At 47.7% G+C, this 25,633-nt stretch overlaps 1 protein-coding gene across 4 annotated transcripts in view; it reads right to left on the reverse strand.

The window, feature by feature from the left end:
- VWA1 (von Willebrand factor A domain containing 1) overlaps positions 1 to 25,633 on the reverse strand; it is a 34,373-nt gene that overhangs the window by 6,025 nt on the left and 2,715 nt on the right. Inside the window, exons 1-3 of one of the 4 annotated variants that reach the window (XM_052792723.1) lie at positions 15,042 to 15,283; positions 14,255 to 14,375; positions 5,421 to 5,984 (exon numbers count right to left, since the gene is read on the reverse strand). In XM_052792723.1, coding sequence (XP_052648683.1) covers positions 5,421 to 5,984; positions 14,255 to 14,375; positions 15,042 to 15,170 — 814 coding nt within the window. In that variant the 5' untranslated portion in view covers positions 15,171 to 15,283. Of the gene's footprint in view, positions 1 to 5,420; positions 5,985 to 14,254; positions 14,376 to 15,041; positions 15,284 to 25,633 lie in introns of those variants that run through there. The other 3 variants (XM_052792724.1, XM_052792726.1, XM_052792725.1) reach the window with 3 other exon arrangements.

The following is a 25,633-nucleotide window of genomic DNA, read 5'->3' on the forward strand; positions in this document are numbered from 1 at the left end:
GCTTCAGCTCAAGAATGCTATTGCACCTTGCCTCCTAGGCATCTCCAGCCTCAAACCAGTTTGCCACAAGCCTCCAAGTTGCTCTGTAAAGCCCCAGCTTTCCCTCTCCATTCTCTCTGCCTAGTCCTTTTGTGCTGGTGATCTGCTGTGACAGAGAGGCCTGGCACAGCAGGAACCATGCCTCTGCCCATCCAAGCCTGTCTTGCACCACCAAGAACGAATCTGGAGTGATCCAGCAAGTTCTGGGCAGCTGCTGCTGCTAAAGAGATGTGTGGGAGTTACTGTGCCTGGCTAAACAGGCAGCTTCCCACACTCAGCAAGACGTTACCACGTACCCAATATGGCAAGCAGCACTGGCACTGCCTGTGACAAAGCTGGAGACAGAATCTGGGCATCCAGGTTCCGAAACTCCTGCGGTCAGTTCATCCCAAGCTCCCCGTGGAAATCACCTACTAGTGAAACCAAACCACTGAAATTTGTCATGTATGCAAAACAGCCCAGAGTGTGAAGAAGTATATTTCTCCCTGCTCTCTGCCTGTACCCAGTGGCCAGGAAGAAGGGGCAGCAACTGGGGACTGTCCAGTATTTGCTGAGCCAGCTGCATTCATCCCAGCTGAAGTCACTCCCTGCAGTGTTTCACAGAGCTCCATTGTTTTGTGACATTCAACATTCAGAGCCACTCTTGTGCTATCTTGCCTCTCTCTCCCCCTGCACAGAGACTTCTCTTCAAGTCTCATACTACCTTTGAGTTCTAGACTCCAAATGCCAGACACGAATACCTCTTCTGACACTCTGCAGTTCCCCCAGCTTCCTCTGCTACTTGACCCTTCCAACACACATAGCCTCCTGAGCCCATCTTGGGCAGAATTCCACTGTTCTCTGGTCTTCCAGAGGGGCAGAAACACACAGGACTTTGTTTCTAGCTCCAGGGAGGTGGCATAAAAAGATATAAAGATGCTCTTTTTTTTTTTTTGAGCACCCTGAGCCTTAGAGAAGTGCATTTGCTCTGCACAGTGTCACTCCTGAAACCTTACGATAGTACCCTCCAGCTCAAGCTTAAATACTTCACAGAGGTAAAGGGAGGCACGGAAGTCTGCCCAGACCTGCAAGAGAATAGAGGATAGCCTTGCATTCTCAAACTTGTCCTTTAACTGAGAAAAGATCAGCTCTCCTCCTCCGAGCCCCTGCCAACTTCCCCGTACCAATAAAGCAGCCTCAGTTTTTCCTCTGAGCTGTTCCTTGGCTCTCCCAGGCAGGCAGGAACATTTCCCTTCTCCATGCCCTGCCCGCTCCTGTCCATGCACGCTGCCAGCCAGCAGCACTCCACCCGGCTGGAGCTTGGAGGAGGCAGCGGGTGGGAAGCAGCACCATGGGACCTGGAGCACTGCACCCTTCTGTGAGCCCCACAACTACCAGTGGCCAAGCCACAAAGGAACAGTGAACAGAGCAAAGGCCTCAGCGCCAAAAGTCCTGCCAAAAGCTCGGGGAATGGAAATAAGTGAGCTCGGAGGCAGGGCTCAGGGACACTGCAAATAAATTGGGCAGATTAAAGTGACAGGGTGCAACACCTGAGAGACATGTTACAGGAAGCCCACAGCAGATAGCTCTGCCCCTTGTTGCCAGATTAGAGATGCCTTGAGCGTATAAAGAGGGCAATAAGCCCCAGAAGATAGATGCCCATGGTACGCTTCACAGCACCTCCTTGTTCCCAGAGAGAAGCAGCAAGTTAATCTCTTGCATTAGACCCAGGCAGTGCCTTCCTAGCAACACTCAGAGACGGCTTGTGGCACACTTGCCTTCCACCTCCTACCTCTTGGTGACTTGAAACACCATTTTGCAGCCACAAGCTTGCTGGCATCCCATGAATGCTGGCAAGGTCAAGATTAGACTTGCAGAAATGCTGCTCCTTTCATGATGTGCGTAAGAAATGCAGCCAGGCAGCAGATGAACCTGTTCTAGTCCTGGGTACATGATCCCCTCTCTGCAGAAGCTTCAGCTAGGACTTGGGACAAATCACTTCTGCTTCATGGCTCTATTTCCCTACTATGATATGGGCGTAGGGTTCCAATTCTGGGAGGAGGGAACACACTTCTCCATTACCAGGGTGGACATTTGAAGTCTGAGATCACTCCCTCTGGTCACCTGCTTATATTCAGTGCTAAGTGAGAATGTCAGAGGACTCTAGGCTCAAAGCCTTCACTGCAGCAGAAGTTATCCAGAACTTTGTTTCGGGTCAGAAGTGTGTTGCCCTGAATACACATGGGAAGTGGATGATGTTTTGTGACTGCTGGGCAGGTGGGCTCCTGCAGAACTTGGCTCAGAAGTTGGTGCCAAAGGATGAAACAAGTCAGCAGTTGTCAGCACAACTGGCTGAGTGGAGAGCAAGTGGATGCTAGCACAGAACCTGATGTCATCTCAAAGGAATGCCTTGGTTTCACAATATTTGAAGGTCCTTTCCCAGAAGGACAGCACCAAATGCCATATATTGGGTATATAATACATAAGATGCAATGGAAGAAGCCTGAGCTAGTGTCCCCTTTCCTTCACAGTTGGAAAGGCAGAGGTATTTGCCAGGAACCAGCTGTGGCTATAGCCAGGCTGGCTGGGAACTGTAGCCTGCTGCATTCTGCAGACTTGTTGTGTCGGGACCATGTGCCAAGGAAAAGGAGGGGGACTGAACATACACATCCATCCACAGTCCCTGTCTTGCACCCATCTGCATAGTAGTGTTACTGGAACTATTTCAGGTCCACCATGTCTAAGAAGCAGTCCATCTTCTCTGACACAGCCAGGTTTTTCAAAAAGGGAACTGAGGCAGAGACATCGCATCCCTTGGCCTCAGCAGAGCCTGTAGCAGGACAGAAATATGGTTTGGAAGAGTAAGGCACCTTCCTTTTGTCTCCCTGTCCAAGTAGCTGCTGTCTTGCTGTCTAGGACTGAAAATCCTTGCTGTGAACTCCAGACTCAGCCCTAACAATTCGTTATATTATTTGTCTGCTCAGATCTCTGATCAAATTTCTGAAGGCAAAGAAAATGCTTCTTAACTGAGCAACCCCTACATAAAGGTGCCTACCTTTGTTTAGTGAGGTACAGCTGTGGAGACTGAGCTGTTCCATGGAGGGTTCTCAGCCTACCTGAGACAATAGCAACTTGGTAGCCAGAGGCCACTGTGTTGGAGTACCTATGGAACAGGCACGAAACACCCCATCCCTGGATAGGAGGTGGAGGGAGGAGAGCAACTCTTGGCAAAGCTTGTTAGTGCATCTACAAAAGGCTTTAAAAAAAAAAACAAACAGTAGCAAGAGATGAACATAAGATAGCAGTGATAATAAAACCAGTCTGGGCCATTCCAGAGTTGGAAAGGCCTAATTTCTGCTTGCCAAGGATCCTGTCTGTCCCTGCTATCCCAGGGGCCAGAAGCAGGAAGGGTGGTGATGAGGGCTGCCTCCTCCAGGCAGGGAAGAGTGGACATATGTGGCTTTATTAAGGCTAACTCAGGTGATGTTACCAACGTCTGGTATTTTGCTTAAAGCATCAGCTCCTGGATTCATGCGAGAATCTCGCCTTCCATTAAAATCCCAGACTAGTAACTTTTAGACCCAGTGGATGCACAGAATACTGCCCTCAAGCGCAGCAGAGTATTTATTATCTTTGCAGATCTTACAGTCTTCAAGACAGTCTTGTGCTGCAAGGATATGCAGGTGATTTCTCATTTTGGGATGCTATTTTACACCATCTGGATTCAGGATGCACTAGAAGCTGAAACAGCCACTTGAAATGAAACATCTGGGGGTCTGTGTGGCATCTGGTACAGTAGAAGGACTGCTGGTACTGCCCCATACTCATACAGCAGAGAAGTGGATGATTGGAGGAGAACACGGTCCCTGTGTGTGATTTGTTAAATGATCATGGTTGGAACTAGAAAGAAATTGCTATACATAGAGGATTCTGAGGAAAGGGTTACTTGGACACTCCAAAGCCAGCTCTAACCAACTCACATAGCAGAAGCCAAATGAGGAATTAAAACAGGATTTGCAATGGAGAGAGAACCTCCAGAAAATGAATGGAAAGTCTGCAAAGTCATACTAACTCAGCTTTCCAAGCAAATCCAGAGAGGAGGCTGAGGCAAACCCCTGCTTTGCAATCACAGGCACTCCCACCGTGATGGCATTCAAGAGCTGCAAAAAGAACATGCATTGTGCTGTGCAACATGAAGATTAGCATGAGATATTCCTCTTGGCTTCCAAATTCCTGTCTTCTGGCCCAGATTATGGCTTTGGGTCTCCTCAGACCCTTTCCTGGATGCTTTAGAAAACAGGACTGCTGAAAAATCAAATCTGCTGTTTGTTCCTGCTGTCTGCACAGCAACCGCCACAACCATGCTAGCAACAAAGAGGTAGCAGTTGGCCTGCTAAACCTAACAAGTTAGGGCTGGGATTTTCTTCCAAGGGCTGTGCTAGCCAAGTCAGGCTATAGATCTGGCAGACGTGGAACACGTTACAACAGGGGATTTATGGAACAAAAACATTCCTCTCCTACAGTCTTAATGTTGATAGCAAGCACCATCTTTAATTGCTCTTTGTAAAAGAACAAGTGCCAGCCACTTGTAGGCAGGAGTCAGTGTGTTCCAGCCACTGTGCCTGCACATGGTCGTATCTATAGGGAGTCAAATCTACCGTAGACAAGAGTTTGAGGGAGCTGACAGGACCAAATCCTTCCCAGGCATACACATCCCATTCTGTGTATGTAATGTGTTCAACACATTTGTGTCCTCCACCTCCATCAGATGGTACATAGCCAAACAGCATTTCAGAGAAAAAAATTTGCCCTGAATGTGAAAATCGAGTTCAAGGTGCTTAGGCACCTTGCTCCCACAGTCAGCAGCCTCTTACTGTAGTTAAATCATTGCCTGTTTGGGAAGCCTTTGGTTAAAAATTAACCTGTGCAGGTGGGGTCATTTTCATCCTACACTTGAATTGTACAGATGTCTGTGACCTGCATGATTCATTTCAAAGTCTTGTGGGTTTTTAAGGAATCCAGATAATATGCTGCCTGAGCCTCTTTCCTTCATTAACAACTGAACAACTCATAACAAACAAAAGTTTATCTCTTGAACAGGTCTGCAGAAGGGAATTTGTCCCAGTCAGTCATGGGACCTTCCAAGGGGAATAGAGATATTTGTCCCAGACAGATATTTGTCCCAGACAGATATTTGTCCCAGACCTCCTAAAAGCCTTGGGTTATACTTGGTCCTATAGCATTGTGGACAAAGCACCTCAGTTTGCAAGGGCTGCAGCTGTGTGTCAGGAGGACCATTGGTTTTAGGGGATTCTCACACTGCCTACACGGCAGAGCCAGGCATTAACTCATATTCAGCCCTGTTACAAACTCCCAGTGACCACAACCCAACCCCACCGTACCTAGGATAGCATCTCGAAGCTCCTTTGTGATGATGGGTAGGTCATCAACATCCACAAAGTACAGGTGTTTCTCAGGAGGCTGGCTGGCAGCAGCAGAGAGTTCCAGGTAACTTCCCCGTCCAGTGCTGACAATGAAGACTGTTACTCCCATGTCCTTCAGGAGCTGCATGGGTTCAGAGATGTCATCAGTGGAGAAACCATCTGTCACCCAAACCAGTACCTTGGGCACATCTGGCCGGGCACCAGCTTCATCACTGAAGAACTTCTCCTTGGCATAAGAGAGTGCTTTGCCTGTGTTAGTGTCGCCCATGAGCTGTTGAGTGTCCCGGATGGCTTGTTGCAGAGTCCCACTGGACAGGTACCGGTCAAAAGGGAACTCCATGGTGGGCGTAGTGCTGATGTGGATGATGCTGGTCTGGACATCTCTGGGGCCAAAGGTGAAAGGTTGCACAAGGTCCCACATGAATTCCTTGACCCTGGAAAACTCATAGTAGGAGACGCTGCCAGAGCTGTCCAGCAAGAAGAGGAGGTCCCCCTCTGAATTGGAAGTAGACGGCTGGGGACCTAGCAGGGGAAGAGAGAGGGAGGTGCGTTAGTGGAATGATGTGAACCCATACCTGCACAGGCATCTGCTAGGGAAGCCTGGTTATCTTGTGCCAAATCTCAGAATTCAGTGAGAGTTTTGCTGGGTAGAGACCTCAGGCTTTGCCCCTTTTTATTATTATTTGCATCTAGCGTGACGGCTCCTGGGCTTTATTCTCAGTCCCGCTGTCAACTGTCCAGGAACTTCTCACCCCATCTCCCTAGCACCCCGTCTAGCTTTGCTTAGACTCATCTCTTTGATCACAACTGTTCTCTGCAAACACTTTAAGATGCTAACACTGAAGTGTTAGCCAGAGGTCTGCCTATGATTGTTCACAAACTAAGTTCTCTTAGCACCTTTTGTTTTAAAGTACATTGCCAAAAAAGCTGTTTCTGTTGTGAACTGTTTCCTAGGTACTCCGAGGTCTAAGAACCTGAATTGGTTACAGGATCACAAAGAGCAAGAGGAAAAAAAATTCACGATACCACCCCACTGAATAGCAGGATTGTGACCCGTGTTGGACTATTTGTCTCCCACTGCTTTCTTTGCGTTCAGTCTCACTTTGGGACATCACAGCTGCTCAGCCTGATCTAGGCCCTGTCCAAGAAGGTCACTGCAAGGAAAGAAGCCAAAGCACTGCAGCTGAGCTGGAAAGAGCTCTTGGAGGCACTGTGGGACAGCAGCCTAGTACTGATCTGCCCGGCCACGGGACCCTCTCAGCAGCACACTTCAAACACACCACTTACTTACCCCACAGGGTTTTACACTGGCCAAGAGGGTGAGAGACATGCAAAGAAACAGTTGGAGGATCTCAGCGATACAGCAGCAGCAGCAGCCCTGAGCCCTGGTGGTATGCTTGGTCCATCGCTGCGAACAGTGGCACAATATCCAAGCACATAAATATTGCAGCTGCCATACTCCACATACTTCGGTCAGCTGAGACAGACAACAGAGACTCACAGTAGAGTCAGCACATCTCAGCCCTGCTGTGTGCAGCTTGCCCTCTGGCTCTTGGCAAAGGCCAATGCTACAGACAAGTCTGGCCTTCTGGAGCTCGCTTCTTTTACACGTTCTGCACCTCACCTAGATCAATCACCATTCGACAGAGGTAAGGCTGAAGATGCATCTCATCTAGCTGCTGTGGTGAGCTCTCCAGGAGTGGGGAGAGGAGCTTCTCCTGCCTGCACTGGCTGCCTGGTCTCCAGGCTTTGTTGCCAGGTTTGTTTTAAAGTCATGTTTTACACATTTGCAAAGATAAAGACAGTGAGGAAGAGCAATACTTACTTTTTTTTCCTCCTTTCCATTCACACGCATGATCCCTACTATTCAAGGAGTTACTTGGATGGCCAGAACAAGAGCCCGTGTCTCTCAGAGGAAAAAGGCCAGTCATGGGAGAGGAGAGGCAGGCCAAAAGACTGAAAAACTAGGATGAAATATGCCTGAATTCAGCCTAGTGTCTGACTCCTGAGAAAAAACAGCTCCTCAAGGAATGAGGGCAGAATGAATGCCTGATACTCCTCTGGTCCAAATTCAGTCAAGATGCATAACAGGTGGGAGCAGAAAACAGCATTGCAGCAGTGAAGGGAAGTAATTTCCCGGAACTTTAATCTCACCTCCTCATACTTAGGTCCTGCACAAGGACAGGGGGCTGGAACAGAGCAGGGAGCCAACACAGGCGAGGTAGAAGAGATGCCCCAGACCTGACACTGCAGGAGCAATGGGAGCTCTGGCTCCTGAGCACACCTAGCACTTGCACACTACACTCAGGCAGGATCTGCAAGCACTGCACAGACTTAGGAAACCTCATGACAGTCTTTCCAGGCACATGTTATTAACCCATTACAGATAAACAGAAAGGCCAGGGCAGTGGAACAAGGCAGGAGCTCAGGCACAGGAATCAGGGTAGAGCTAAAAGTACAAACCGCAAGTCCTGGATCCTGCTCTCACTGCTGCAGAAAAAATGCCTCTGAGCTACATCAGCTTGCACTGACACCTCTTATTACACAACACCAGGCTGATCTTGAGTACTTTCTGCTCCAGGCTGGAGGTGGATGTGTTCCAGAAGCTGGGAACATTCCTCACCAGCCTGAGCCAGCAGGTCAGTCATGCCCCGTGCCAGGGAGTAACCTCTGCCATCCAGAGCTGCTGCCCTGGGCTGACGCGCAGCAGTCCCAGAGAAAGAAGCAAACTGCTGATCGCAAAATTGAGAGCAACTGCCCAAGGTCAGGAGCAACTTTTGGGCCTAAAACAACTTCCAGGTTTATCCCATCTTATGACAATGGCAGTGCCTGGAAGAAAAATGAGCTGTATTTGGAAAAGAATGAAATGATAAAGAAACTTGATGAGAAAAACTGCTCACTCTGCTCTCCCAAGAGAGCAGGCTGATTCTCAGAACTGACTGCCTCTCTGTTCAAAGGCTACGGTCCGCACAAGACTGGCAGAAAGCTCCCTGATTTATACCACTGTTGGCAGGTAAGTCTGGAGTGGAGGGACTCCTCCCTAGATCACTTTTTAAAAGCTAGGCTAATACTATGTTTTTGTGCTCTTCTGAATACATATTGACCTCCTTTCCCAGATAGTCTTAGGAACAGCACCTCAAAGGGGCTCTGGGACAAGATGTCTGGGAAAGGGCTGCACAGACACATTTGTGCAGAAGAATGTAATATGTCAGGAAGAACATGCTTCTGAGGGTGTGGCCTGGAGTCCCACTCCATTTGACTCATTTTCTTACGATTTCAATTAAACTCCTGTGTGGGAAGCACGAACACATAGTGGACTCCTTCTACCACTCTTAGAGCTTGGGAGATTTACAATAGCTGGAATATCAATAATGAATTTGGACTTCTTTTAACCACCCCCCTGCTTTTTGACAGCTTTTGAGGTGCAAGAGGGGAGAAAAAGCCTCAGACCAGAGATTCCTGCCTGCACGTTTGGGCTTCTCTATCAGTGAAGGGATCAGGAATGTGGGGTGGCCAAATGATGTGGGCTCTGGAGCACAGATGGACTTGGTGCAGCACACAGTGGTTGAGTGCTGGAGCCACGTGTGGGAGCCAAAACCACAAGGTAGTAGACAGCTGAATGGAAAGGCTCCTGTAAAATTAATTGCTCCAAGGAGACGACTCATGCAAACAGTTCTCCCCCTGCAGAAAGCCATGTCAAGGCAGGCCCAGAGATAGCAATGAGCCTGGCAGAGATGAGCAGGGGGTTGGTAAGCCCCCACTGGGGCACTACTCCAAGAGGCAGACAGGAGATGGCAAATTCAAGAGGAGGGAAAGGACTAGGGCAGGAGAAGAGAGAGTAGGTGCAACGTGTCTATTACACGTCCTGCCAGTGAAACCTAATAACCTGAGCACAGAAAAGATCACGAACCAGCAAGAGCACAGTCATTCAGGGTACAGCACCAGGGCCTCAAGGGGGAAAACAGAAGGTGGAGAAGTGGTTCAGGCTTGAGCCACAGGGGAGCTGATCATCTTTGCCCAGTCTTCATTTGGACAGTCTTTACCCTGCTATTTATCTCCCTCACTGGGTACCATTCAGATCCCTGCCTGTGCAACTGCGTCTGTCCCATGGCAAAAGCGTTCATGTCTGTATGCTCAGGAGCGTCAGGGGGAGGTACAGTGGAGAAAGGGCCAGCTGTGCTGGGAATGCCCACAGGATGGGGGACAGAAGTGACATATGTGAGTCAGGACCACACTTATTGTGTGTGTTACAGTATAGGTGTGCACTGGAAGAAAGCCAGAGTGCTTGCACACATGGTCTGTAAACATGCGAATAAACATGCTGCCTGCAAGGCACTGTGCTGCTCCAGAGACTGAGGCAGCACAGGAACCACTCTGCTGTAGTAGGTGCTGGCTGAGGTAGCAGAGGCGTACCAGATCTCCTGAAACAACAGGAGAAATCAGATGGAGACTTCAGAAATGGAGAACATTAAAGTTACTTGGATGTGACTAAGGAAGAGATGCTAGGAGGAGGCAGGAGTGGGACCTGCAATCTACATGGATTACAGCCAGTTCTGCGTGACCCAGCACAACTCAGCCCTGTGGTGCAGACACACACACCCAGCAACTTGGCATTCAGAGCTGAGCAGAAAATAAAAGTGAAGTCCAGTAAGCTTTCCTGCTTGCCCATAGCAACATGCAACTTCATCACCACATCACACAGTAGAGCCGAACCTGTGACCTACAGGTCCCAGCCACTGGTTCCTAGAGCTCCCTACGGCTCCTAACGGCATTCCAGCAGGGCAGAGCAACAAGGGCTTTGTTTAGAGCTTCTGGCTGCATGAAGCAAGTCAAACGCAAATAGCCACGGCTTTGTGCTTTCCCCCCCGCTGGAAGAAGTACAAGCCACTTACTTGGCTGGCAAGCCATAGTGAGAGATCTTGGTAACAGGACTGCCACCTCCCAGGAGGAAATAATTGTTTCTCCCCTCTGCTCCTCACCAGTATGAGGAACGTCACTCGTTTCCCAAGTGTTGCAACAAACAGCTATGAAAGCTTCTGACCCTGGCAGGGCAGGGATCAATGGCTAAAGGACATTGCCCACAAGTGGGAAACAAGGTCACATGCACTAGCACTCCGGGAAGAGAATTCAGAATTCACTATGAGGGAGCAGATGCAAGCAAAATCCCACTACTGTCAGAACTACCTGCATGGGGGAACACACGGGTGAAAACCAGCATGGAACACCAGCTCAAAAGAGAAGAACATCAAAGGAGACTCAAGAGCCCTGCCCCTGTCAAATTGCAGTCTTGACTGTACCCTGCAGTTCTGGGGCACCAAGACAGCTGGGCACAATGTTAACATCTTTCAAACACTGGTTTGACCCACCATACGTTGCTGGAAATAGCTGTGTTAGTTAGGAGGCTCTGCAGGAAGAGCTACAGCTTGACACCACAACGTTCTGCCTGGAGGGTAGAAAGCATTGGGTAATAGCAGTTGGTTAACAACTGGTTAACAACTGGTTAACAAAAGCAACAGTTACACTGGTGGGCAGGTATATATTTTGGAGCTAAATGGATTGTCTGTGGGTGGAGCAGAAGGCTAATTCTTCATACAGGCAAATACCATAACAGTTACCTCTAACACTTAGCCCTGCATAAGATGGAAACAAATTCCTCCCGTTTAGATTTTGTCAGCAGAAAGGATCCTTTGTCTAGATTTTTTTTTTTTTATGGATCTCACTACATCAGGAGTGTGGCAGCACTTATAATGTGACTGGACACTCCATCGTCCTTCCCTTCAGGTTTAGGTTTTCAATTCCCCCATCTTTCTTCCTGTTCTTTGTCCTTCATCCAATATAAACATGCCATCCATGCCAGAGGTGGGGCTGTGGAGATTTGTTACCAGAAAATCCCTGCGTTATGCAAGCGGCTGCTGTTTTTAAGCAGTTTCCTTGCTTTATAGCAAAAGAAGATCGTCTGTTTGGCAAGATGCCAGATGAAGATTTCTCACTTTCAGTGGGATTCTGAGAGAAGGGGCATCCATTAGCACTTCCCTGCCTCCTGAACTGTCAGGCCTTTGCTTCTGAAGAGCTGAGGAATAACTCTGCAGACCTTGTATCATTGCTGCTCCTGTGCTCTACTTAAGTCTAGGGAACAACAGAGAACACATGGCAGTATCCCGTTATCACCTTCTAGCTGATACGTGGTCAGTAGACACAGATCAGTTGTGCAAAGAAGTGTTTTGAAGGGATCGATATGGGAGCAAAATGTCACCACGGAGTCACAGTGCTGCCTATATAAACACTTGGCTTTTCCCGGAGAAAACCAGCTGGTCAGACTTCCCTGTCTTTCACTGAGCTGCTGACAGGAGACATCCGCTTCATGAGTTCCCTGCACTCTCAGGGGGGACCTGAACACATACCACATGCCTGATTTATATGGGACTTGGAACTTGTAGAGCATAAAGGATCTAACAGCCAAAAAAGATCATGTCCTGATCCGGTTAACTACGTTTGAAATTCCATGTTTGTCTTCCCTTCTCATTGTTTGGCCATGCAAGGAAAAAAGTTCTATGAGTGGAGCCAGGTTTGGAGGCTGAAGAACACAGCCTGTGCTTCCCTGTGGTCCCCTGGGATCACAGTGAGAGGCAGGAGGAGAAAGGCACTGCCTCTCCCAGAAAGAGAGAGGTATCCCACCACACCAGCCAGGAGGTGTTTTACACTTAAAACCATGTCAGAGAGAGGCCTGTGCCATGGGAGACGCCTAGACCACCTGCCTATTTAAAGAGCTGAGCCCCACCAAGCAAAATATACTTGTGTGACAAAGCCCAAATTGCCTATGCAGGTTCCAGCTCGTCCATGCCACAGATTACAGGCTGTAGGCTGAGAAATGGCCCTTCAGACAAATTCCTCTGGCACAAGGAAGCTGGGTTGCCATCTCTCATGATCTTTTCAGGAGTTTCATTATCTCTGCTGTTTTATTTAGAGCCTCGAGAGTCTTGGAATCATGGAATTATGCCAGGTACTGAGCTGTGCTTCAGAGATCAGGAAGTGCAGGGCTCTCTACAAAGTCCGTACGGATGGGCCATGTCTTTATTTTTCACTTGCTGCACCCACAGGGACAGCAACTTCCCCATCATTTGCTGCTGATGCTAGTCCAGAGTACTCGGGTAATGACAACCCAAGTTTCATTTATCAAAGCCCAAACTATCAAATGGTCGTACTTTACACTGATGCAACAGAGATCTGAATCTGGACCCAAAGAAGAAAGTGGTCGAACCGGTCATGCGATGCTCTGCCTTGACTTTGTGCCTCGGTGAACTAAGTCCATAGCAATTGCCCTGAAAAAGCTAATCATTCCTGAGAGTGTAGAAGCACCGCTGGCCACGCAGTAGCTTCCTCACCTTGTCCACTACAGCTGAGAATAAAGCCACAATCACTCACATTCAGTCAAGTGTCTAGGAAACAGAGTTATGAACATGAATCCCTACTTCTCAAACAGTTCCTCTCATTGTGTGATCATGGCATACAACCATAGCACCTCCAGCCCATGCCCAGGAGCCCTGCCAGACTGGCTGTTTGCTCAAGGTTGCTTTAGGGAGCACCCGGGAGAAGCCTAGGAGACCCCCACATCAAAGCTGCTGGGGAATGGGCACCTCGCCGACCAGCAGGTTCATTTCCTCTAAGGGTGCAGCGTGCAAGCCAAAGTCAGCACGTCAATAACACAACGCGCACAGCTTTGCCTCCGGAGCAAGGTGTAATCCTTCTGAAAAGCCATGCCTTGCTTTTTCACATACTCTGAAGGGTCTGAGCATTGTTTTTAGCCTGAGCTGGGGAACTGCCACATAGACTCCCATGGCAGCAGAAATGCATGACAATAGGAATAACTGCTGCCTGTGTGGACATGGAGCGTTGTGACAACGCCAGAGGCAGCAGTACCATTCCTGAACCAGCCCGTGCCACTGAGGGGCACAATCCAGTATCCTGTAAGGGGATCTGAGCAACAGACCCAGTCTGCTCTGTGTACCAGAAGCAGAATCAGACCCCAGCGGTCTGGGCTGCTGTCTGAGTCTGAGGACCTCCTGTCCAGATAGACAAGAGGTTCACTTCTCCTTTCACGCTGGATTACATTTCCCAGGTGCAGTGAAAACCAGATGCAGCTAGCAGTAGCCCTGCAGTCAAAGAACAGAACCTTTCTCTACTTGTGAGCCCAAGGCAGAACAAAAGCAGTTGCATCAGCATAGTCATCACGATGTGGGCTAAGTCTTTTGCCCAGCACTACAGTGCAGGAACCAGAAATGAGACATTCATGTCCTCTGCGTCCCTTTCCCTGCTGTCAGTTCTGCAAGACAGACCCATAATCATTTTCCCTGAACAGTATCCAAGAGAAAGCATTTTAAAGAGGAAATAAAATGATTGAATTACAGAGATTAGCAAGAGACCAGCAAGACAGGTATAGTATCAAACACTGGTTTTACTTCTCTTAATTGATGTGCCTCAGTACATAGGTAACAGTGAGGAGTCGGGACTTTTTCCATATGATTGCACTAAACTCTGCAAGTTTCTGAAACGGTTTCCTTTCCAATACTGGAAACAAGATAAAATTTCTTTCTAATACGGCAATTTTAGAAAGGTTTTTTTGTTTTGTTTTGTTCTTATGCCAGCAAAGTAACATACAAGCATAACTACACAGCTACAGCAGCAATATAACTTCAGCTTTTATTCTGAAAAGGTTTTATGAGAAGCTCTAAGGACCAGGAGGTATTAAATGGGGGAAAGTAGTAACGGAACGCCTTGCCTTTTCAGGTACTCACCTCTCTCAGGTGTGTTCTGTCCCGCAGCAAACTGCAGCCAGAGACCAAGAGAAAGCACTGCCTTGGCCAACATAGCAAAGTCTGGTCCTGGGCAAACTACCTTAAATCCAAAAGCTCGGCTCTGTGAAGGCAGATGAAAGGCTTAAGATCAGTCATATTACATGCAAGGATCCACCAGATCCCAGGGTATCACTTCTATGGTGCTCATGCCTTGAGATCCGACTACTTCTTTATGTGTGTTTTGCTGGGCTGTGGTGTAAGCTCTGGCTCCTGTAGGCAATTTTCCTCCCCCCCCCTTCTTCCTTTTAAAGTCATAAATCCATCTTGACAGGAATAGCTGGAGGAGAGGCACAAACAGCACCCCTGCTGCTGTTCCTCTCCCGAGTTAAACTTGCCCCAGGAGTGTGGATTCAATTGCAGGCAGTCTGCATGCAGCTGGGCTCGTTTGAAAAATATATCCCTATAGATAAAACTTTGGCCCTGCAAGACTCTGGCAGCAATCCAGCTAGGAGGGGGGAAAAAAAAAGAAAAAAAAAAAGCTCAGAGAAATCCAAAGCTGCTCTGCTCTGGAATGAACTAGAAGAAGGAAAAACACGTATATAGAGGAAAGAAAAAGTAGAAAGGCTGGGGAGTGTGCCCTGCCCTGGGAATATTGGCTAATCTTCTGGGAGGAGGCAGGCTGAGCATTCCCCCAGGTCCTAGCGCTACCCAGCGTGGGTCCCGTCCCCTGTGCTGCCCCACGGCCCGGGGCCAAACACGAGAGGTACAAACAAATGTCATGCCTTACTCCTTTACCCTGGAGAAGAGCCGGTGCAGAAGCCACCACGAAACGCAGAGCCTGCAGGAAGCGACGACTGCCGAAGTGGGGAGTGTCAGCCGTGGAGAAAAGGGCAAGAAGCGAGATTCGCTGGTGCATCAGCCTGCGACGTGCCCACTGGTTATCTCCCTTCAGCGTGACGTTAAATACATTTTCAAGTCTCTGACTTCCCAGTCAAAGGGGACTCACATGCCTAAAGATAAACCTGTGACAAATATCTTACTGGATGGAGGGGCCGAAGGGTTTGGCGGAGAGCATATACCAAAGACCCACGTCCAGCCTTCGCTGGCATGCAGCCTCTCTATTTCCCCTGTGTGCAGGAGACTTTTGCCAGAACAAAAAACAGACCAAACATAGTTTCCCTTCTCATGGCTCTCCTGCTGCCCGTGTGTCTGCTTTTGGCTCCTACCCATCAGGTAGAGGTGACTATAGCCCCTTTCCCTTTTTTCACTTTAGGTTTTAACATGTGCTACTTCTGGACAGATCCAAGACATTACTAGTAGAGAAAAGCTGGAAAGTTACACCCAATTATGAAGAGACCGATCATCATCTCCCTTAACATGGGGAGTGACCAACAAGACAAGCTAAAAAGTAGTAAAGGACAAATATTTAGAAGCCTGTGGGACTTCTGAAACTGGTGAGCAATATTTCCTCCAATTTGATTTTCTCTCTCCTGGGAACTGTAAAAAAAGCGAACAGGAGTTAGCAGCCAAGGAGCAGTGCAGGGTGGAAAAAGAGTTGTATCCAAGCCCATCAACTAAATGGAAAGTCAGAACAGGCTCAAGAAATCAGATCTAATTGAGAAACCATGGATTCAGTCAGCTAGTTAAACTTCCTGGGCACTTGTTTGTGTTTCCCATCCCAGTTTGGTACCCAGCTGCATCACAAAGGAGCTTTGCAATATCAGGTAGTGTGAATACCTCAATCCCATGTAGCATAATCCTGTATGAATAACAGCCTCACCCAGTGATTCATGCAGGCTGGAATAATCATTACCCAGGTACTCAAAAGAATTAGATACCCCTGCTCTCATTCCAAGAGCATGTAACTTGTGAGATCCCCTCAGAGATGGCATCTGCATTCTGGTGCAAGAGCTACGGTGACCAAATACTGTTGCTAGCTGGTGTCCCTGACACACAGAGAAGAGTTTCTTAGTGTTACAGCCCACTGAAATCAGTCTGGCTATGCTGAGTTATGTCTGACCATAGGCACAGTGGGCTTGATCATTGCCTCTTGAAATCAAGAGCAGACTTTTTCTTCTGAAGCAGTGGGGTTTGGGCCTGCCCCTGTCAGGGTTGTGCTTATTTACCAGCACTCATAGTGAAGTCAGTAGGAAATGCAGGTACTCTAGCAGTGAAGCTGTCAGCCTGCAGTCTCATTTGGCAAGCAAGTTTCCAGGGGAAAAATTACATAGCAAAGCAAATCACACCATGGTCTAAGTCACCAATCTGAGCAAATTCTTCGATTCTCGTTGCACAGATCCACATTCAATTCAGTTGCTGATGTATTGACCAAGATGGCAGCCAAGAAGGCAACAGGCTTTCCAAACCACTGTTGAGTGAAGTACTTATTCACCAGCAGAGAACAAGGATACAACTGAATATGTCCTACTTGCTATTCTTACACTGGTTGTATTCTGGAGCTAGAACGTGGAAGGGATGGGCTGGAGGAAGCAAGTGTTGCCCCATTGCAAACCATCTACTTCTCATCAACTAACCTAGATACCCATCTGCTCCTGTCCTATCCTCCTTCTGCCCCATTGCCCAATGACCTGTTCAGGGAAAATGATTGCAAAGACAGTGGGCTAGAAATGCTATGGGTCTGGTTCCCAGGGCTCATAGATGCGTGTTCAGAGCCCCTTGATTAGAGCTGGTGCATATATGGAGATGATTTCCTTCTATTACTCACTTCCCAAGGAAGTCTTTCCACGGAAGCATTGCTCATCTTAGATTAATTCCCTTTTTTGTCAGTTTATCAATGTGAATGCCATTTGGTCTCACACCCTGCAGCCTGGAGAGATTTCAGCCTTTATCTCCCTGCAAGTCCTGCTGGGATATGTGGAAGCAGGAAAAAACAGCCTGGAAAATAATTAGATCTTACACAATTTTGTTTTATTTTTAAACTTTACTGTAACTGACAGATCCTGTTTCCAGTAAGACTGGTGCATGTGCATGCTGATTCTTTTTCCTAGTTGCATCCTGCACTCTGAAGCCAGCAGTATCACTCCAGACTTGCTCCCATTTAAACGTGATCGGAATCTGACCGCAGATCTCAGCTTAGGCTCAGCTCCCTATCACTGCTAAGCTTATGTTCTCCACCTGTCATTGACTTGACCGCAATTCACTCAGGATGATCATCTTCTTACCATGCCATGTTATGGAACAGCTCAGGAGCAATTATGATTGTGAAAAGAAAAAACAAAAAAAACCCAAATGAAAACCACCACCAACCAATCTAGTGTATTTTGATTGTGATATTACTGAGACTCAGACATGTACACGCATATATTGTAAAGCACAAACCCTCAGTACTGTGCTACGCTTCAGCGTTCTGCACGTGGGAAGGCTTTGATGGCATGCTGCAGCTGCCGTGACATTCTGGGGATGTAAACAATGCTCAATTTCTGAAAAGATGCAATACCCTTTCTGAGACAAATTACCACGGCTGGAACAAACAGGCTTTTGGGAACACAGACTTTTTTCAGCTCTACATAAAAGTTTTTGTTTGGAGGGGCTATCTATATATGGCAATTTGGAAATTCCCCATTTGGAAAGGAAACAAAGCAGCTCTGCAGCACTGGAAGAATGCGGTGAGTAAAAGCTCCCCCTTGAACTCCAGGGAAGGCTCGTGCAGCCCAGTGCAGGTAGGCAGTTACCCAAGGTGCCAGTAATCCAACTTGACTGCACGCACCAGGGTCTTGGGCTGGAAGGCAAGACCGCTGCCAGCTCATGCTGAGATATGCAGCTCCATTCTGACACAGAAGATGCAGATAGCAGCTGACTCACCGACAAAATTCACAGCTGACTCCAGGTTTTCCTCCGAACACTGACCACGCATGGCTCACCTGACTGCCCCGCTATGTCACAGTTAACTTTTTAAAAAGCTACAGGCTGTGTGGCTGGAGGGCATGAACTTGAACTCCACCGACTCCAGAAATGCCATTCGGACTTACAGCAGAGAGGATCAGGCCCTGTGTTGCCAGTTCTCAGTTAACAGTGTGTCATGCAGTCTCCAGCCTCAAGTCAGCTCTTATTTTTGTTTGACTTGGAAGACAAACTACAAAAATAGACATGTTTACTCCCTGCATTCACCAGTTTTATTTTTCTCAAAAGTTGCTCAGTGACTAGGAATGACTCCACAGTGAAGTAAAGGCTAGCTTATAGATGATCTCTTTCATCCCAAAGCATCCTAAAAAGTCACCCAGCACAAAAATACAGCCACTTCTGGGGTGAAATGCAGTAGCTTTTCAACTACTTGCAGCAGTATTAAACTAAAGCTTAGGATACATGAAAAAATTTGCAGGACAGATCTACTCTGGAAGAATGCAGCCGCCCAAATTAGAGTAGTATCAGTATACTGGGAAAGGCTGCTTCCTATCCTAATATCGAAGAACTAGCTTCAGAGTTACCAGGACCCTCTTAAAAATAGCCTGGTAACATCCAGCAATAAGAAAATACTCCTCCAGAAACAGTGCCATGGATGGGCACTCTTCCTATTTCCCTTCCAGCATGGTGCTGTGCCAGGACACAGCATCCTAGTTTTCTCTCGCATACATTTGCAGCAGCCTATTTCAAAATGAAAGAATTTACGGAAATAACACACAGGTAGGCACAAGCATGTCAGATGTCTAATGCACAGAGAGGGATGAGGTTATCTAAGCAATTGCTTGCTCATGCTAGGGGCTTCAGTTGCCTCTGGCTCCCAGGCAGCATACAATTTGCTCCTCAGGTTTGAAGAAATTTTATGAAATGTGTGCTTGGATGAGCTCTGAAGGAGTCAGCTTGTCACAAAGCATCACCTCTCAGACACCAAAGTGACTTTACAGCCCCCAGGATCCTTCTGAGCTGAGATGGAATGGACCAACAGCCTCAGTTCCTCTCCAATTCCACATCCTAGGCATCTCCTGGTCTCTCAACACAAGTCTGCCTTGAGGAATTCCAGACAGTATCAGCACTAGACAAGGGGCAGTGGAAGCTGGACATCTGCCCAGAAAGGAAGAGAACCTAGTCCTTCTGACAGGCCACAAGACAGCCTTCAGCTCTTTTGAACTCCAGCTTCCCAAAGGAGTTCCTAGAGCAAACCAGCCTCAGCACACGATGCCTCCATACCGGCCATCTCTTGTGGTTTCAAACCTGCATTGAATCTGTGGGTAACGTTATTGCAGAGAAATAATATCAGAGCTAAAGGAAATGGTAATTAATGCTGTTGCCAATTTATCCTGAAAATTAGCATCAGGTAGATAAACTAAGTGGGGAGGGAGCAGTTTGCCAAGCAGGATGCCAGAGCCAGAGTTAGAATCCAGACAGATTCACAGTAAATAGTGTCTCCTTACTGCAGCTTATTAGTGCCAGGTTGCACCAGCTGTGCACTTGACATCTCTCTTGGGACTGAATCCAATTTGTCTGGTCCATTTTTACTTTTCTCGTGCACATTTTCATCTAAGGTTTGGTTCTGCTAATATTCTAGACAACTATAGCAGCCCACTAGGTCTTTGCAATGGCATTTAGAAAGAGCATCACAGAGTGACTGAAAAAGCACACAGTCATTTGAGTCATACCACAGCATTTTGGGAGTGGAGGCACATTTATAAGTGAAATGACTTTTCATTTATAAAGGGCCATTTTTTCCACTTTTCAGTGAGATGATGTAGCGGCTGTTAGTGCTGGAAGATGTGAGCAAGCTACTGAAGAATATCTTGATGAAATGAGCATCTTGACTGCAAGCAAGTTTTATAGCTTGGGGGGGGGGGGGGGCGGTGTTTGACCCCAGCCAGCAGCTAAGCATCCACCAGCAGCAAGAAACGCATGGGTCAAAGTAAGGACAGTTTAATGAGTGAAGCAAAGCCACATGTACAAGCAAAGCAAAATAAGGAACTTAGTACTTCCCATCAGCAAACAGATGTTTAGCCACTTCCTGAAGAGCAGGGCCTCAACACATGGAAAAGTTACTTGGGAAGACAAATGCTATTACCCCAGAAGTCCCCGCTTTTATTGCTTTATTGCTAAGTGCATCATGTATTAGGGAATATCCCTGTTGTCACTTCAGGCCACCTGTCCCACCTGCATCCCTCCCAACTTCTTGCACACTCCCAGCCTACTCAGTGGAGGGGGTAGTGGGCATAAATGGAAAAAAGAAAGCCTCGACAGTGTGCAAGCACAGCTCAGCAATAGCCAAAACATTGGTGCATTATCAATGCTGTTTAAGTGACAAATCCAAAACACAGCACCATACAGGCTGCTGTGAAGAAAGTTAACTGTTCCAGCCAGACCCAATAGACTAGGGCAAATCATGAGACTGCAAAGTGCAATAAAGAGCCTACATAGGATGTTGAAGCAATGGAAGGTGATGCCTTGTGCACCCTTTTCTTCACAGCATTTAGGAGCTGAGGTTGGATTCCAAGGTGTCAGGGAAGAAGAGCAGGACCTGGGGTCCTGTAACAGAGAAGTAGTTCAGCAAGAAGACTGTCTTCAAGGCAAGTCCAGCATCCAGGGGGAGTGGGAAAGTGGTGGACTTGACCCTCCTCTGTCCAGGACCAGAATGCTGAGTGCTCTAGCTGCCTCGAAAATGGGCTTGTGACAGCATTGGCAAGGCAGTCCCAGAAGGCAGGTCATAAATGCTACATGCATAGCAAGCACTGTTCCTTTATCACTGTTTTTGTTTGTTGACATTTAGTGGATATGAGCAAGAACCAGAGGGAACAAAGTAGAGTCAACTGGAAGGGAGAGACAGGGCCAGCTTCAGCCAGTAGGTCTTGGTGCTGCTGCATTGCTTCAGAGCTGATGCAGAGTTGTGACCCTGTAAACTCCACCACCTGTTGAAATTGCCCCAGCGCAGCTTGTGGAGCAAAGCTGCTGATATCAGGCCAGCTTATCTGCAAGCCAGCTCCCATCACCAGTCAGTAAAATTGTCCCAGGCCTGAGAAAGTGTGCCCTAAGTGAGTAGACCGTTCCAAAATTTAGCTGCATCTGATGTAATCCATACATCAGGGCAAGAGATCACATAATTATACTGTCGGGCATACAGGAACTATGTTTTAATGATATAATGCTCCTATTGTCTTCAGGACAACTGGCCCAGAGCTAAGAGCAGCTGCTGCTTCTTTCACATTTGTAAAGGCATTTACAGTCATTTAAGTAAAAACTGCAGTTATGGACTGGTATGGGGCTTTGCACTGTTATTTTTGAGCCAGCCATAAAAAACAGACTTGACTGTTGTTAAGAACCAATACATACGGTTTCATCACGGGCTGAAAGCGATGATATTAGGAAAAACAGACCTCTGTATGCAGCAGCACTTTGAGTCAGACATGTTTATGACATAGCCGTGCAGCAGCCTGACTTTCTGAACTGCAGCTGGGCCAGTTTTGTTTACAAGCTCACCAAATTGCATGGAGTTCAACCAGCTTCTTGCTTTCACCTTGCCTCTGGGTTCTAAAGTGTTTTAAATTTGTAGGAACAAATGAAATCATTTGCAGAGTTCCAGGAGCAGGTCAAAGAGCAACCCGATACAAAGGGGAGAAAAGCAGGAGGGCTGGATGCCAGCAACGCAACGCGGAGCTGAAACACTCAGGCCTGACTAGTCTGCCACAGTCCAGGCTCACTTTCCCATCTGAATTCAGGGTACCTGGGGCCCAGAGATTTAATTTTCTCCTTGCTCCTACCTGGAACTGTTGTAATTCCTTTGGCTTAGCGTAACTACTCACAGCTAGGGTAGGCTACCCTGCACAGATATGTAGTAGTGAAGGGGTAAAACAGGAGAAACACCAAAAGACAATGTAAGTGGCTCATTGCTTATTCAGAGGCCTCTGGACTTCTCCTTTTGTCAGGTAGGTCAGAAATAGCTAACAGCTCTGGCCTTGTCTCTCCCAGTTACTGCAGAGGCTCCTCTTTTGTGTGCAGCAGGCTGAGTTAATAACCATTGGGTTGTCGTAACACATCCTCCACCCCACTATGCTAGTGGCTGTCCACATGCATCAACTTCCCTGCCAAGGGAGACCTGACAGACAGAGCTCTTTGCTTCACTGCTTCAGTCCTGTGCTTTCAGCTCAGCCCAGGACTGGGAAGAAGAGCAGGATAGGGAACACTACCCCCCAAATAAGTAGGGAGGACACAGGCTCAGCCATCCTTGTGTGTACAAAAGCCACAGAGTCCCCCAAAATACACACTGTCTGTGCAGTGATCACAAGCCCAACATTAATACTAGAGGACACAGATGTGCAAAAACAATTGACTTTTGGAGCCTGAGTCTTTACAAGAACTGGGTTCTCAATCCATGCTTTGCAACGACAATGTTGCCATAATTAAGTGGGTGGAAGTTACAGGTAAAGAGCTAAGTGCCAAGAACTGCAACCATCATAGTCCCTAGCAGAGACTAGGGCCCAAATCTCTTTCCAAGGACTGGAAAACTTGTGTTCTAAGCTTCAGAGCTGCCCAGTCACAGACGATTTACAGAAGAGTGGCTGATTCAGACCACAGAGGTTCCTATATCCTTGCTGAACCAGCTTCTCCATGCAGTTCATACTACTTCCTTGGACTTAGCTGGGCACATGAGCTTAATGGCTCTGAAGAGGGGGGAAACATCTTACGTTTATCCCTGAGAAACCATGGGCATTTACAAACAAAAAGGGGGCAAACTCCTGGGGGAGAAGTTATTGTGTTTCCTCCTGAGCTGCAGAGTCTGGCAGGAAAGTGCAATGTCATCCTACTATCAGGGTGGAGAGCAACAGCCATGCTATAGTTTAACCAGAATATTACACTGTAGTGGACACCAATCCCACTACAAGCCCAGCTCCAAAGCACTCTTAACACCTGGCTTCAGCAGGGAGGAAAACACTAAAGGGTTTTCCCTGCAAGTGCCTTTCATTCCAGGTCTGATATTTTCAGTAAGTGGTCCCTAGAGAATATAGCACCCTTCATGTTAATGTGAAATCTGTTCCCTTCCCAAAGCCAGGCTGCACTGCAGCCCTTTGGTCAAATCCAAAACAGCATCCTTGCCAATGGGACACACTGGATAGGACCGACTAAAGTGCAAACAGGATTTGTGGCTGGTTGTAGAGGACTTACCAGCATACTGGCTCAGACTCCGCTTTGCATGCGGAATCAGAACCTGGGAGTTCTAGCAGAAATTCTCTAAGACTTCAGATTCCTGCTTCATTTTCTTCACAAGACAGGATTTTACTGCATTTTTCCCAGCTGGACCCAGACTGTAGTCTCACTTTGCTTGCCAGGAACCAGAGTAGCTTTGAAAATTGGACCTACTTCTAAGCAGTAGAAATGAGGTCTGGATGCAGCAGTCAACTTTTAACCAAAGGCTGTTCTTTGGAGTGGATGATTTTCCTTATTGCTTGACTTTTATCCCCTATCTCTATCCTGTTAGGAAAGCCCAGACAATTGGGAAAAGCCAATTTTAAGAAAACCTCCTTAGAACTGGGTTTCCTGAGGAATTTCCAGCTACGCAATAAGCTGCAATTTCCCACTGAACAGCAAGTTCTCAGTCTTGAGAACTCTCGGCCTCTCTCAATAATTGTAATCTCTTAACACGTCAGCCTGCGAGAGAGAAGACAATTTGGAGCAGCCTGCAGGCACACACACGAGAGCAAGACATGGTGGAGAAAACATTCTGCATGAATGCAAAGGAGACTCGTGTATTCAGACAATCTTCCTGGGCTTGCTTGTCTGCAGGGTGTCTAAGGGAGGAGCCAGCAAAGAAACAACCAACCCAAAGGATATCAGCTTCTCTCCCCCAGGAGGCTGGATTGTCATCTATTTTGCTTATTTCAGCTCCTGTACCCAATTTCTTTGAATTACACCAGTAATTGTTAAGACAGTTTTACAGCCTAATACCCATTGCAGCTCTGCAGGGTCTGACAGACTGCTGTGTGTTTTTTGAAGGTCTGAATTAACTCTATCATGACTTATAGCAGCTTACTTGGACAATGGCACTGTTCCATCCATCTCTGGCTCGTGTTTCAAGCAGTGGCAAGTAGTGGTTGCATAAGGAGAGGCTATCAGGGCAGTAGCCCACTCCTCACAAGCTCATGCCCTGGTGCTACAACCCATTCAAAGTTGGGAATAGAGCAAAAAAAGCAGCATAGGATAGTTTCTGTTCCTATCAGCAAAGCGGCTGCATTTCAGGTGTGCTCTATTTTTAGTGGCTTGTCTAAATCTTGCCAGGCTCTGCTGAGTTCTTAGCTTGGGGGGGGGGGAAGCAGACAAAGACATTGATGAATTGGCCTCTGAGCACCCATCAGACCTGCATCCAGTCACAACAGGAAAGGGAAGCAGTGTGGGGCTTGTAAGTTCCTATCAGAAGAGGCTGCCTGACCCCACTTCAAGCACAGCTGCGTGAGTGCTGGCCAAGCTATGCTCTCTGCTCACAGCCTGGAATTCAGAAGAGAATGAGGCTGATTTTCCATCAGCCTCAATACCCAGGTGACAGCTCAGCAGGCCTCCTTCTCTGATGAGGGGCAGGAGAGCAGAGCTACCAGTCTTCTTATTTTTACCCTCATGCCAGCAGCCTTTGAGACTAGGGAAGCTTAGTTTCAGAATAAGTGTAGTCTGAAAACTGGCATGCTGGGATGGAACAGGTTCAGCACCTACAGCAGAAGAGCACAACTGGACCAGTCTGGCACAGGGATTTCCAGAGTCCCGCTGTAGAGGTCATTTCTTTGGTCCAGGCTGCCAGAAAGGAACTGACCTTCGGTTTTGGGGTTTAGAACTAGACTGCCACTAAGGTAGGCACTTTTCATCTGAAGCTTTTCACCCTCCCTCAGTAATAAGGCAAAAACATCTGAGCAGGAACAAGGCTTCAAGCACAAAAAACAATCACCCTTTTTGTCCAAACCCAGCAAGGCAGCTGGGGAGTGAGTGGGAGGAAAGGGAATAACTCCCTGTGCTGTCTGCAGGGCTCCTCCAGCCCAGCTGACCTTGGCTAGCTCACTCTGTGCTCCTGTAACGCTTGGAAACTTGTCCCCCCATGCTGGTTAGCATCAGAGTGGGGATTTTCTCTCCAGCCTCCATGGCAGCGCCTGAAAGCCCTTGGTTTACAACTGTTCTCCTCCCATATGCCCTGCCTCTCCTTTTCACAGGTCATAGCATGGGGTGAGCTGTGAGTCAGATCTGAGTTCCTCCTTCAAGGCACTGATTCTTCATTTTCCACATGTTCAGCAAGTTCTAGAGATGTAGATGTCTTGTGGATGCAGGTTTTGGTGCCTACAAGCCGCAGACAGGATGAGACAATCAACATGCTGCCCCACACAGCAAATGCTGGAGAAAAGTACTACCTTCTGTCACATTAAAGCCAACACCACACCGAGCGAGTGGACATCACCGGAGTCAAGCATA

Source organism: Harpia harpyja, chromosome 7 (assembly GCF_026419915.1).
Source record: "Harpia harpyja isolate bHarHar1 chromosome 7, bHarHar1 primary haplotype, whole genome shotgun sequence".
Lineage (NCBI taxonomy): Eukaryota > Metazoa > Chordata > Aves > Accipitriformes > Accipitridae > Harpia > Harpia harpyja.